Source organism: Lissotriton vulgaris, chromosome 8 (genome assembly GCF_964263255.1).
Source record: "Lissotriton vulgaris chromosome 8, aLisVul1.2, whole genome shotgun sequence".
In the NCBI taxonomy this organism is placed as follows: domain Eukaryota; kingdom Metazoa; phylum Chordata; class Amphibia; order Caudata; family Salamandridae; genus Lissotriton; species Lissotriton vulgaris.
Genome location: NC_141696.1, coordinates 465,401,184 through 465,413,564, shown reverse-complemented (window position 1 = coordinate 465,413,564; position 12,381 = coordinate 465,401,184). Strand labels below are relative to the sequence as shown.

The 12,381-nt window shown below is 42.6% G+C and overlaps 1 protein-coding gene across 5 annotated transcripts in view; it reads right to left on the bottom strand.

The window, feature by feature from the left end:
* The window catches only part of ASMTL (acetylserotonin O-methyltransferase like), a 329,012-nt gene that overhangs the window by 268,471 nt on the left and 48,160 nt on the right, over positions 1 to 12,381 (bottom strand). For all 5 annotated transcript variants that reach the window (XM_086934246.1, XM_086934245.1, XM_086934244.1 and 2 more), the window contains one exon: positions 5,298 to 5,429. In XM_086934246.1, the coding sequence (XP_086790372.1) occupies positions 5,298 to 5,429 (132 nt within the window). The remainder of the gene's footprint in view (positions 1 to 5,297; positions 5,430 to 12,381) is intronic.

Genomic DNA, 12,381 nt, shown 5'->3' with positions numbered 1-12,381 from the left:
GCACATGTCGCCCGACAGAACGACCTCAACATAATCTCCTACGCCGACGACACTCAACTGATCCTCTCCCTCACCAAGGACCCCATCACCGCCAAAGCCAACATCCATGAAGGAAAGAAGGCCGTCGCCGACTGGATGAAGATCAGCCATCTGAAGCTGAACTCGGACAAGACGGAGATCCTCATCCTCGGCTCCAACCCGTCAGCCTGGGACGACTCCTGGTGGCTAACGGCACTGGGGGCAGCCCGACCACGCACGCAACCTGGGAATCATCCTCGACTCAACACTCTCAATGACCAAGCAAGTCAACGCCGTCTCCTCCTCCTGCTGCTTCAACACCCTCCTCATGCTCCGCAAGATCTACAGATGGATCCCGACAGATACAAGAAAGACAGTCACCCAGGCCCTCGTCAGCAGCAGACTCGACTACGAAAATGCCCTCTACGGGGGAGCCCCGACCAAGCTCATCAATCGACTACAACGCATCCAAAACGCCTCGGCACGACTGATCCTCTATGTACCACGACATGGCCACATCACCCTCCACCTGAGAAACCTGCACTGGCTCCCTGTCAACAAGAGGATATCCTTCAAGCTCCTCATCCACGCACACAAGGCACTCCACAAGACCGGCCCAGCCTACCTCAGACGGCTCTCCTTCTACACCCCCAACCGCCAGCTACGCTCCTCCGACCTCTCACTCGCCACCATCCCGCACATTCGAAGAACAACTACCGGCGGGAGATCCTTCTCCCACCTCGCCACCAAGACATGGAACACCCTCTCACTGAGCCTACGACAGACCCAAGACCTGCCGACCTTCAGGAGGATACTAATGACCTGGCTGTTCGATCAGTAGCGGCCCCCACCTCTCCCTAGCACCTTGAGACCCTTGCGGGTATGTAGTGTGCTTAACAAATGACTGATTGATTGATTGATTGATTGATTGAACCACAGATATGTCTTTGCTGTACATGCCATACAACGCATATTTTGTGGTAAGCTCAAAAAGTATCATAATCCCTGCCCCCACTCTGAGCCCTAAAAACGTCCCCCAAGCCCTTTCCCTAACACCTAAAACTACCCAAGCCCCTCCTGAAAATAAACCCCCTCTTCCCAGCCTTAAAAACTACCCAAGCCCTAAAAAACAACTGCACCCTCTGCAAAGCCCTAAAAACTTCCCCGCTCCACCCCCAGGGCTCGGGGTAGTTTTTAGGGCTTAGAAAAGGGTAGGGTTGTTTTTAGGACTGGGGGTCAGGGACGTTTTTAGGGCTCGGGGGGGGGGGTTGCTTTCAGGTGGGAGTTTTTTTTTTGATACATGCCTTATCAACTCATATTTAGTTGTAAAGGCATCCATAGTAAACGCATATGCATGGGTAAGACTTGCGTGGTCAAAAATACGTGGAACGGGCATGTGTGGTAAACCGATGTGTGGTTGCACCACACTGCCAAATAGGGAAAACAGTTAGAACAGTGTGGGGAGAGCCGCGTGTATTCCAACATCGCACGCGCTACAACGCTTCCCTTAACCACGCATATGCCTTAACCACGCATATAGGTGGTTAAGGCAGTGTGCGGCTAGCTGTTTCTGGGTGGAATCAGGAAGGATCAGTAGAGGATGCAGTGAGGTAAGTGGGGCTGGGCTGGGTTTTATGCAGTGGGAGGGGAGTTTGTAAAAGTTGGGGGCGAAGGTTTCAGAGCTGGGGCTAGGTTTCAAGGCTGGGGCAGTTTGTAGGATGGGGACGTTTTTAGAACTGGGGGTCGGGACATTTTTAGGGATAAGGGAGGGTGGGGTGTTTTTAGGGCTTAGGGGAGGACATGGCAGTTTTTAGGGCTCGGGAGGGGGTTGATTTTCAGGAGGGAGAGGGTAGTTTTAGATCGCAGGGCGGAGATAGTTTTTAAGGCTTGGGTAGTTTATAGGGCTTAGGTGAGGGTGTGGTACTTCTTAGGACTTGGGGGGGCAGGTAAGTTTTTAGGGCTGGGGAGGAGGCTGGTTTTCACGAGGGAGCGGGCAGTTTTAGGACTCAGGGCAGGGGTCCGGGGTAAGACTTACCTGATAAGTCTTAACCACTGATATCTTTGCCATAAATGCCTTAACAACACATATTTTGTTGTAAAGGCATGCGTGGAAAAGGCATATGCGTGATTCCATCACACAACCGACAAATAGTTGCACTGCTGTGGTATAAAAAATACTTTGACTTTCAGGGATGTATTAATTGTAAAGTAAAAATCACTGTGAGTACCAATTAACGACTTGAGAGAAAAATACAAGTAGAATCACGAGTTAAAGGTAGGCTAATTTTAAAAGGGTACTAATATCTAAGGAATTATGGGCCATGTGTACAAAAGGATTTCAGCGCTCGCATACGCTCTGATTCGGTATCTCAGATGGTTTGCGTATGCTACAACCCTTTTGCAAAATTACTAAGCCAACGTAACAATTTGGAAGAGGTTTTTCAACTCGTTAAATGGGTTTAGGAAGCTATATTGAATCAATATTTAGTAGTGTGTGTTTAGGGTGTCCCTTCCCAATACAAATGCCTTATGGTATGCATTACTGTTTTGCAACCTAAATCCAGTTGCATATTTTACTGAAACATCAAAAGGAGATGATAACCCATTGGCAAGATGTGAAAGGATCCCCAAAGGACACCTTCCCTTTTGTGAATGTTGACAAAAATATTTATAGGAATAGTTAGTGGTCCATGTACTTACTCCTAAAAAACTGTTTGGAAACTATTTGTTTTTTAAAGGCAACCCATTTTCCCTTAAGGAAAAAGAGCTGCAGTTAAAAAAAATAAAGGATTGCTTTATTCAAAAGCAATCACAGACATATTGGTCAGCTGAGCCCTAGCACGCCACCACCCCTTGAATAACAGCGAATCATAGTGTCTCAATTTGAGACCTTATTAATATTCATGAGGCATCCCGAATTACGACCCACTACAATACTAGCACATAGGTCAGTTTGCAAAATACAAATCCATTCGGTAAAAGTCAGAGTGAAAAGTCCAACCCCTTTTACCTAAGGCATTCTAAGTAAATGTAGCCCATTACGCCCATCATCACAAAGAATTTCTGCATTTGGAAGTAAATAATGAAAATGAATCTTAGGCAACATACATGTATATGCACTATGAAAGAAGACAAAGACATCATAGGTTAGATTAGATGCTCACCATACACATAAGAGAAAGAGGTTAGCATGAAGTTGCTGGAAAGTATATGACTGGCTTAGTAAGGTCCATTACTAAAGTATTCCATGGGTACAGTGGCAGTAAAAATTACCTGTGATAAAAAGGTCCACCATGGTTCAAAGAATCCTGCTCTTACCCTGATATATTAATGGTCTCCAGGAAGCAGGACAGAAAGTTACTGTCCTGGACCGGCTCAGTGTGCATCAGAGTGAGGAGATGTGGAAAAACAGCCACATAGTCAATTTTCAATAAAAATAAAGTAAGACTGTGTGCTGAACATCACACATAAAGCCTGTAATTTAAAAAAATCTGCTATAACAAGAGGCCATTGAAGGCGCCATCACCAAGAACATATGAATATTGGATAAGCATATAATAATTGGGATGCACCAAAACAATAAGTTAGGGTCATATTTGCAAGACTGACTCAGTGGCAAAGTACCAAAGTCATAAATGTGCTGTGGAGTTACCACAGAGTATCACTTCTTCTAAGCCCCCAGCAATGGGTAGAAGGCAGATCCCCTTCTTTTAGGCATTGGTAGCTTGAACTTGTCAAATATTTTACAAAAGGGGCACACTGCTCCTCAAAACATGAATGTGTCTTTTGATTTTAAACTAATGGCTGTAGAATATATGAATTATTATACCCAAAAAATACACAGCATTTGCTCTGTATAATTTGCTTCTTTACATTAACTTTATACAGTGTTTCTATGATATTTCTTGATGCATTACTTGCTCCAAGAAACCGTATACAGTATGTAGGTTTATGATGCTCACTGTAAGACACATTTAACATTGTCAATCAGGCTCACAAGACCTTGGCCCAGACCTCGGCAGAACGCGTAGCTCAAGCAGGAGTATTTTCTGTGCGACTGCAAGATTAATAGACCTAACAGCCGTCAAAATACATTTGCATTAGCTAGAACATTTTCTTAAATAAACACGGAGGAATTTATTGTAGCCATCAGCTGGGATACTACATGAAAGAAGGGACTCCTAGATAGGATTTCAACCCAGCACATTTTTTAAGTTCATGTACTTGCATTTGAACCAGAGGCATCTTACATTGAAGCGTTCTTGGGAAGCTGTCCTCCTAGTACTGTACCTCTGCAAGGAGGGTAAGAGAGGTTCATGGCCTGCTAAGAGGGTATAGCTCTCTGTCCCTCAGAGCTCTATGAAATATATCACCATGACAGGTTTCTGCTCTAGGCACAAATCATATTTCTACAAAAATGTTCTCCTTCCAGACCAATAAAAGGATATTTTAGTCCTCCTGTCTCCCCAGACTTCAACTTTCCTTAGCGGAGGAATTGCCTGTATACTTTGGATATGTGGAACCAATTTAAATTCTACCTTCACAAGATATGTTTCAGATCTTCACTGCTACAGTGGTCGCCATGCAGGTAATTTAGAATCGAAAGCTAGCCTTTGCAGATGGTGATGTTCAGGGACATCTGCAGGTTACTACTGTCAATAGGGTAGCTTTGTGGGCTATTTTCATTACTTGCGGTATGTCTTATCCCAGTGTGATGCTCTCTTTGGTCAGGAAAGGATCAGAAACGTTCTTATTTAAACATGGTTGCCTGATGAGATTTCTCCCCCTTCCCTTCCAATAGCTGTAGTCTGAACATCTAACATTGCCAAGGTACATTGGTGTTCCTAGTCTAATTATCATTCTCCATCATCGTACCCTTGTTCATGTCACAAGATGGCTGGTACCGACAACTGATAAGAGAAAAAAGCCTTAAAATTATGAATACTGAACCCATCAAAATGCTTTTTGCTAAGGATCCTTCAGAAGCCAATGGGAAACCGGTCAATTCAAATACAACTTTGGCTACAACATCAGCCATTAGAGAATCCCAATGACAGACATAATATGAGCAAACTAATTAGACAACTCCATAAACATGATCAATGAAGCATATTAAAAACTGAAAAAGATTTGCATTAAATAAATAGTCCTCTTGTCCTGTACTCTTCAATTTTCAATGGGGTCATGGCAGGTACGTGGAAGCCACAAGGACATGCAGATAACAGAGATATACAAAATTAAGGCAGGCATTAAACAATATTTGTATTCAATTCACTTACTTCGTGCATCCGCCTTGCAACCTCAAGTGCTTTTTGTTTTGCGGTTTCCACTGCATATTCATAAGGTGACGCAAAGCTAGATTTATCTAGGGTTTCTTTAAACCAGGAGGGGACCACCTCAAACCGGAGGCCCTACAAATGACAACAACAACAAAAAACTATTAAAATTCTGAACCAAAAAGTGGAAATGGCGGCAGAGATGACATTTGATAACTATTATTTTATATTGGATGTCAAGAAGCATTTTTATCTTTGAAAATGTTCTGAATGAGTATGATCTGCTTCAGCAAATGACACATGGTTGTAATACCAACTTTAAAGGTACATGAAAACTAATATCTGAATATTTCAGACCATCAACATATTGACGGGTTAAACTTAATACAGATTTAACAATCTACACCAAGTCTTGCAAGTCTTGGCCCATAGGTGCCAGCCCCATAGAATAAGAGACTAGAATATACCTTGTTGGGCACTGCTTACCCAAGCATCTTGCAGTCAAAGGAAGAGAGAAAGGACTAAGGTTCTTTTCGCTTTCATGAAGTCATCGCAAATGGAAAGAGGGAATCCTCTTGGGTGTCGGCTGTGTTTTATTCTCAGAAACACAAAATTGCTCTAGACTCTCTAATCCTGGTGATCCTTCCAGACTTACATTGGAAACAGAGAAGAAGCTGGCCTGAACTGATGAGGCACTCTCTGCAATATACAAGCAGAGTCGACCCCACATGGGTTCCCACAGAGGTTTATGACTTTGGAATTGAAAGGGAGAAACAGGAAGAGGGTTGGCTCCTCTCTCCACCCCTCCCCATACCATCCCCTGCCAACTAACACAGAAGTTCACAACAAGGCTGACATCAACATTATGGGATTAAAAACAGGAAACACAGCCAGAAGTAAATAAGCAGCTGTTTGGCACCCTAACACACTTCGAGTTGCACTGCATATTTTCACAAGTATGGATGGGGCAGAATTAATCTTAGAAAAACGGAGAGCCATGGCTGATTGCAAGAAAAACGTTTTTGTGCGTTTACCTGTTCTCCATTGGTGGTTGTGAGGAGTACTGCTGCATATTTTGCTAGGAAAAAGGGAATGGAGGTTCCATGATAGCTGTGTTCCACTCCACTCTCTCATCTGCCGTCTCTTTTTTCAGCACTATTGCAATTGTAGGATTGTGTTAATGTTGGTAGCTGACATTCTAGACATGGACCTTATTTCATTTTTTTGGGCTATTCCACCTGTAGATTTATTAGGAATGATCTAAAAAACCCACCTGGGCTGGGAGATCAGTGGAGCTGCTATGTGAACTCCTCTGACTACACGAAAACGATTAGGTACTTTGACGTTTGGGTGTGGCTGTTTGCAAGGCAATTGCAAAAAACACAGTTGATGGACAGAATGCAGAACAATGTCTTACATTCACCCCAGTACAAAGATCTGGGCCTAAATCCATCGTTGTTTTGCACTCCACACCACCCTAGGTCAGACAATGGCTATATGCAAATCAGCCTTGAACCTGTGCCTTATGGGAACAGCCCAGCCCGAACTACCAAGCCATGTCTTTCCTAGACCGGAATCAAGCATCCAAGGACCAGTTTCTGGCTATCAGCCTTCTTCAGCCTGGATAGCTTGACTCCAGTGATGTGGAGAGCCTGGGACTCACGTCTGAGCATACCCAGCACACTCGGGGTGAAAATTGCAAAAAACACAGTTGATGGACAGAATGCAGAACAATGTCCTACATTCACCCCAGTACAGATGCTCCGTCCATCACCACCCCCTTTTGTACCGCTTTTGGCCGCCATAAGTGTGGCAGGGTATGCTCAGACGTGAGTCCCTTGATCACTTTGCCACTGGATTCAAGCAAGCCGGCTGGAATGCCAGAAACCGGCCCTCAGAAGCTTGTTTCCGGTCCAGGGAAGACGTGGCTTGGCAGTTCGGGCTGGACTGTTCCCATGAGGCACAGGGGCAGACTGATTTGCATATAGCCATGTCTGAACTGGGGTGGCAGAGTGGGCTAAAGAACGGTGATCGATTAAACCCAGATCTTTTGACTGGGTGTGAGTGTTTGATTGATTCAGATGCTCCGTCCATCACCACCCCCTTTTGTACCGCTTTTGGCCGCCATAAGTGTGGCAGGGTATGCTCAGACGTGAGTCCCTTGCTCACTTTGCCACTAGATTCAAGCAAGCCGAACTGAAGACGGCTGGAATGCCAGAAACCGGTCCTCGGAAGCTTGTTTCCGGTCCAGGGAAGACGTGGCTTGGCAGTTCGGGCTGGACTGTTCCCATGAGGCACAGAGTCAGACTGATTTGCATATAGCCATGTCTGAACTGGGGTGGCAGAGTGGGCTAAAGAACGGTGATAGATTAAACCCAGATCTTTTGACTGGGTGTGAGTGTTTGATTGATTCAGATGCTCCGTCCATCACCAACCCCCTTTTGTACTGTTTGTAAGGCAAGACAGCAGTATATTGCCCACATTGCACTTAGCATTACTTAGCATTACTGAAGAGAAGTATAAAGGAATTGCAACTGTCGCCACAAACGAGATAGCCAAGATGAGTGGGTTGGCACTGCAAGGCCCCCCGAGTGTAGCAAAGAGTATTAGAGCAATATTCTGTAGAAAACCTTGGGACCCAACAACAGTGAACAGCATTGTGGAGAAAGAAAAAATATACGCCAGAGTGACATTTGGTGGAGAAGAGTCATTAACCTGGAAGCAAGGAAGTCCACTTTGTGACCCTGGTTGCCTTAATTCACCTGCAGGTCGAAGTTGATGTGTACAGGCAAACGCATCTTTGTACTCTCAAACCAATGTGCATGGCCCCATGCACCCCTCTGCATAGCCTAGGTATATCATTGCAAGTGGAATCCCCAATTCTATCTGAGAAGTAAGATGATCCCCCTCAGTAAAGAGTACTGGGGCAGCTTATTTGGGGAAATTATTGGGGTGTTTGACTCCATAGGCACAGACATGAAGGAGGTTCTGCAGGAGAAAACACATTAGATGACAGAAAGGAATAAAAACAGATTTTGACAAGACTTGTGTTGTTGGAAGAGCAGAATTTTAAGCTACAAGAGAAAAAAACAGGCAAGACGCAAACATATTTGTATAAGGGAATGCCTGAAGATGCTGAGAGAAAAGATTTCAAGGTGGCTACGTGGCCAGCATGCTTTAGACTGTGTAAGCATTGATAGTATTTATATAGTGCAAACCAAGCTGGAGATTAGCAGAGCACTGCATTTTAAATGGGGAGGTTTAGAGACGATTCAAGATTGGGTACAAGAGGAGGTAACACCATACAATGCATTTCACACAGTGAGATTGGTCGATTTGCCCGGTATTGCACAATGGTAAATTAAGTGCCAAGGCCAGGATTCAAACCTTGGTACCAGGTATCAAAGTTGGCAGTTCTAGTCATTAGATCACACCTTCTCATTATATGTGACTGACCTGATTTGCCATCCAGCCAAATAGATTTCACACACACAGGGTGACCCCAATGGGCCCTTTCTGCTCGGTTCCTCCAGACATTCGGAAAAGTTGTCACTTTTTCATATCAAAGAGCCAATGATGGGAAATATGTGACTAGAGACGAAAGAGATCATGTGCAGCTTTTTCAACTGTCATGCTTCCTAAACAAAAATGTTTGCCAGGTGACTGAATTCCTGAGGAGAGAATACGATCCTGTACCGATGGGATCATCTATTTTACACTGTTGTTCACATGGAGAGAGTAGCAATATGCAGTGAAATCATGACAGGAAGTTTCTAAGTTTGATGGATTGACAAGTGTCAGACAATGGAATCATTCAATGGAAGAAATGGAACAAGAGACCAGAGACTCCTCTCTGCCTGACCTGCTGGTCAATGTAACTACCCTCTAACCCTGTCCATGCCCTCTAAGTTGTAATTTCTTCTCTTTCCTCCTCTCCATTCACCCCATTTCTCACCATTTCCCATCAGCCAGTCTTTTTCTCCCCCTGCAAGATTTCTTATCTTCCTTCTTGTTTTTTTACTCCTCTCCCTCGCCTTTTGTCCTCCCAAACTCATCAACTTGTTTTATCTCACCATTTCCCATCAGCCAGTCTTTTTCTCCCCCTGCAAGATTTCTTATCTTCCTTCTTGTTTTTTTACTCCTCTCCCTCGCCTTTTGTCCTCCCAAACTCATCAACTTGTTTTAAACCTTGTTGTACTTTGGTTTCATAGTATAGTCTATGCTAATAAAGTGGTTTGTAAAACCCTGTGTTTAACTGTAAAGAGCGTATATAACTTGAGTGACTTTGTGCTATGAAATGTTATGAAATAAATGACTGTTACTGGACGAGGCTGGGTAACCATGAGGCACTCAAAGTCATTGTTAAAACTGTAACTTTGAAGGTAAAAAGCCTAAATGCTCTTTTGACTAACCTGAGAATATAATACTTCCACTGCTCAAGGAAACTCGGGTCATCCATTCTCTGCAATAATGCTATTACTTGGAAAGGGTTCAGGGTAACTCGACCAGTTAATGTTCAGCACTATTTTGCCCACCAAACTGGGGTAGTGGCAATCCTGTTATCCAGAAGTTTGCCTAATGAGATGCTTGGTGCTGGGGCAGACAATATAGCTCAAGTGGTTCAGTATTGAGCAAAGAGGTTGGCAATAGCCTCTATTTTGTGCCCAACACAGGAAAAGAAGCATTCTGGAAGATCATAAACATATAGAAAATGCCTATTTTAAATGAGGACCCCATTATCAAAGGAGATCGCACTCAGAGCAGGACAGGCTGAACAGATATGATGACAAATGCAACAAAGGAATGGCTGGAACAAATGGGCCTAATAGACATATGGATACCTTTACAGAAAGGAGATATAAAGAACTATTATTACTCTATGATACATAAGACCTAGGCTGAGCTACACTTCCTCTTCTACAACAAAGCCCAAAGAGACAAAGTGGCAAAGAGAGGAACAGGAAACATCACCCTCTCAGTTCATAGCCCGGTTCTCATGCCCCTGAAACTCGCTAAGCAATGTTGTCTCTCACAGGTGTGGAGATGGAATGAAAGATTAACTAACGATGCAATAATAGAGAAGACATTTAAAAGGGCATTATCTGGAAGAAATTACAGAAATAGGATACACCAAGATGTGCTGAAAGCACCAATAGATGGAGAACGTATATCAACTTCTGTATGCCTTAATAAAATGAGAGCACTGGCACAAGAAAGCTTGTAAGCTAAATTGGTTTCTCTAAAAAAGCGTAACAAGAGGACACAATCACAAAATGATATGGAGAAGCAGGATGGTGGTGAGGGATCAGGTTTGAGCACTATTAGGACAAATTGGAACTCATCCTCTTGGAGCGAAACCAAGGTAATGTGAGAGGGTTAAACAGGGGAGGGTGGATGCAGCTAGTAAGTTCTGGAGAGAAATAGTCAGGTCCTGGATAAAGGAGAGAATTGAGGAGGATGAGTCAAGGTAACTAATGCTAAGGAGAAAGTGCCTCCATTTCAAAGGTTTTATTAAATGGCACAACACAAGATGAACGAGGTTAGGAACACAGCGGTGACACTTACACCAAAGTAGGTAAACTGTCACAAGACCAGACAGATGAACTTGATAAGCTGATCCAGAGAAAGGATTTTTTTAAGACCACCAGGGAGTTTGTGGCCCCTACGTCACCTTGTCCTATTAGCTTGACTACCAACTCCAATAAAACGTTTACCACAAATGTAGTTGTAAAGTTGACTCCATTTTTTAACTATTTGAAAGAACCTACATTGATTAGGCAATCTATGACAGAAGTATATATCTCAGTTAATGCAGACTATCTAGAAATGTTAAATTATGATTTTTGACAAACATAACCCTGACCTCTGTTTGCAAATTGATACAACTGATTTGACATGGATTAAAGTATACTGTTATTTAGGAATAGTAGCAAGTTCTCACATATATGCCTGAAATTAGCGCACCCATAATGGACAGTCCTGCAAGGGTTAACACTAGTTATTGCTAGTATGAACGACGATCGCTGACTTTACGCATACAGGGCTATGTAGCCAAGGGCATTTCTCTGTTGATGTGCATAATTTATACACTTCAGCTTCATCATTTTTCTCTATTTTGCTAACTACAACATGATAAAACAGATGGAATCAGATCATATGACAATGCTTCACCTAAAGAAATCCAGCCACAATTGAAACCATATGAGAATTGGCGTGAAAACTGCAAAATTATATTTATTAATTGCATACCTTTGTAATCAGTTCAATAGAATTCCTGCTCCAAATAGGTCTGTACAAGGCTGGCTCCTTAACAGTAGGTGGAACAAATATATATTGTAAGAGTCCCTAATTCGTATACGAGGTACCAACACATTTGGCAACATTTAAAATTGCTTCTAAGAAATAAAGCCTGTGATTATCAAAATTCCTGTACCTTTCAATCCAAACACATTATACAGTGAGAGGAAATAGTGAGTACATTTAAGCACAGATGGCTTCCAACTTTATGTTTCCAAAATACATTCTTTTGAGTTAGGTGCAGCTATGTGCATTTTCACAGAATTTTCCCCACGATTAGAGGTTGAGAACTTATGGCGTGCTTTACACATGGACTGCTGTAGGAAACTGAATTGTAAAACATAAAATGTTGTTAATGAAAATAATTATCTAAGGGACAAATACACATAATTATAAATGGGTATGAAATATTCCTAATTTATCACTACATAATTCAAACTTGAAGTGATATGGTTTGTAACTTTTTAAAGCCTGTAGGCATTTAAGTTAAGTGAAAGAAACTATAAATGAAACAAACAGGTGATTTGTCATTTTTAAAAACAATTAAAGAATCGTGTAAATGTAATAAAAAGGAAAATATTAACACTCACTCAGTTGGGATCCTGCTAATTGGAGCATGGAGGCATACTAATATTGTGTCCCTTTAATATTAGGAATTGCTTTCCTGGATATTCATTGGAGGTATAATGTTATTGTAATAGATACTTTCCACAACATTTTTAAAGTTTATATTCAACATAGTTTATATTTTATCAAATTGCTAGATGATTAAATTGTAGGCGATCTACAC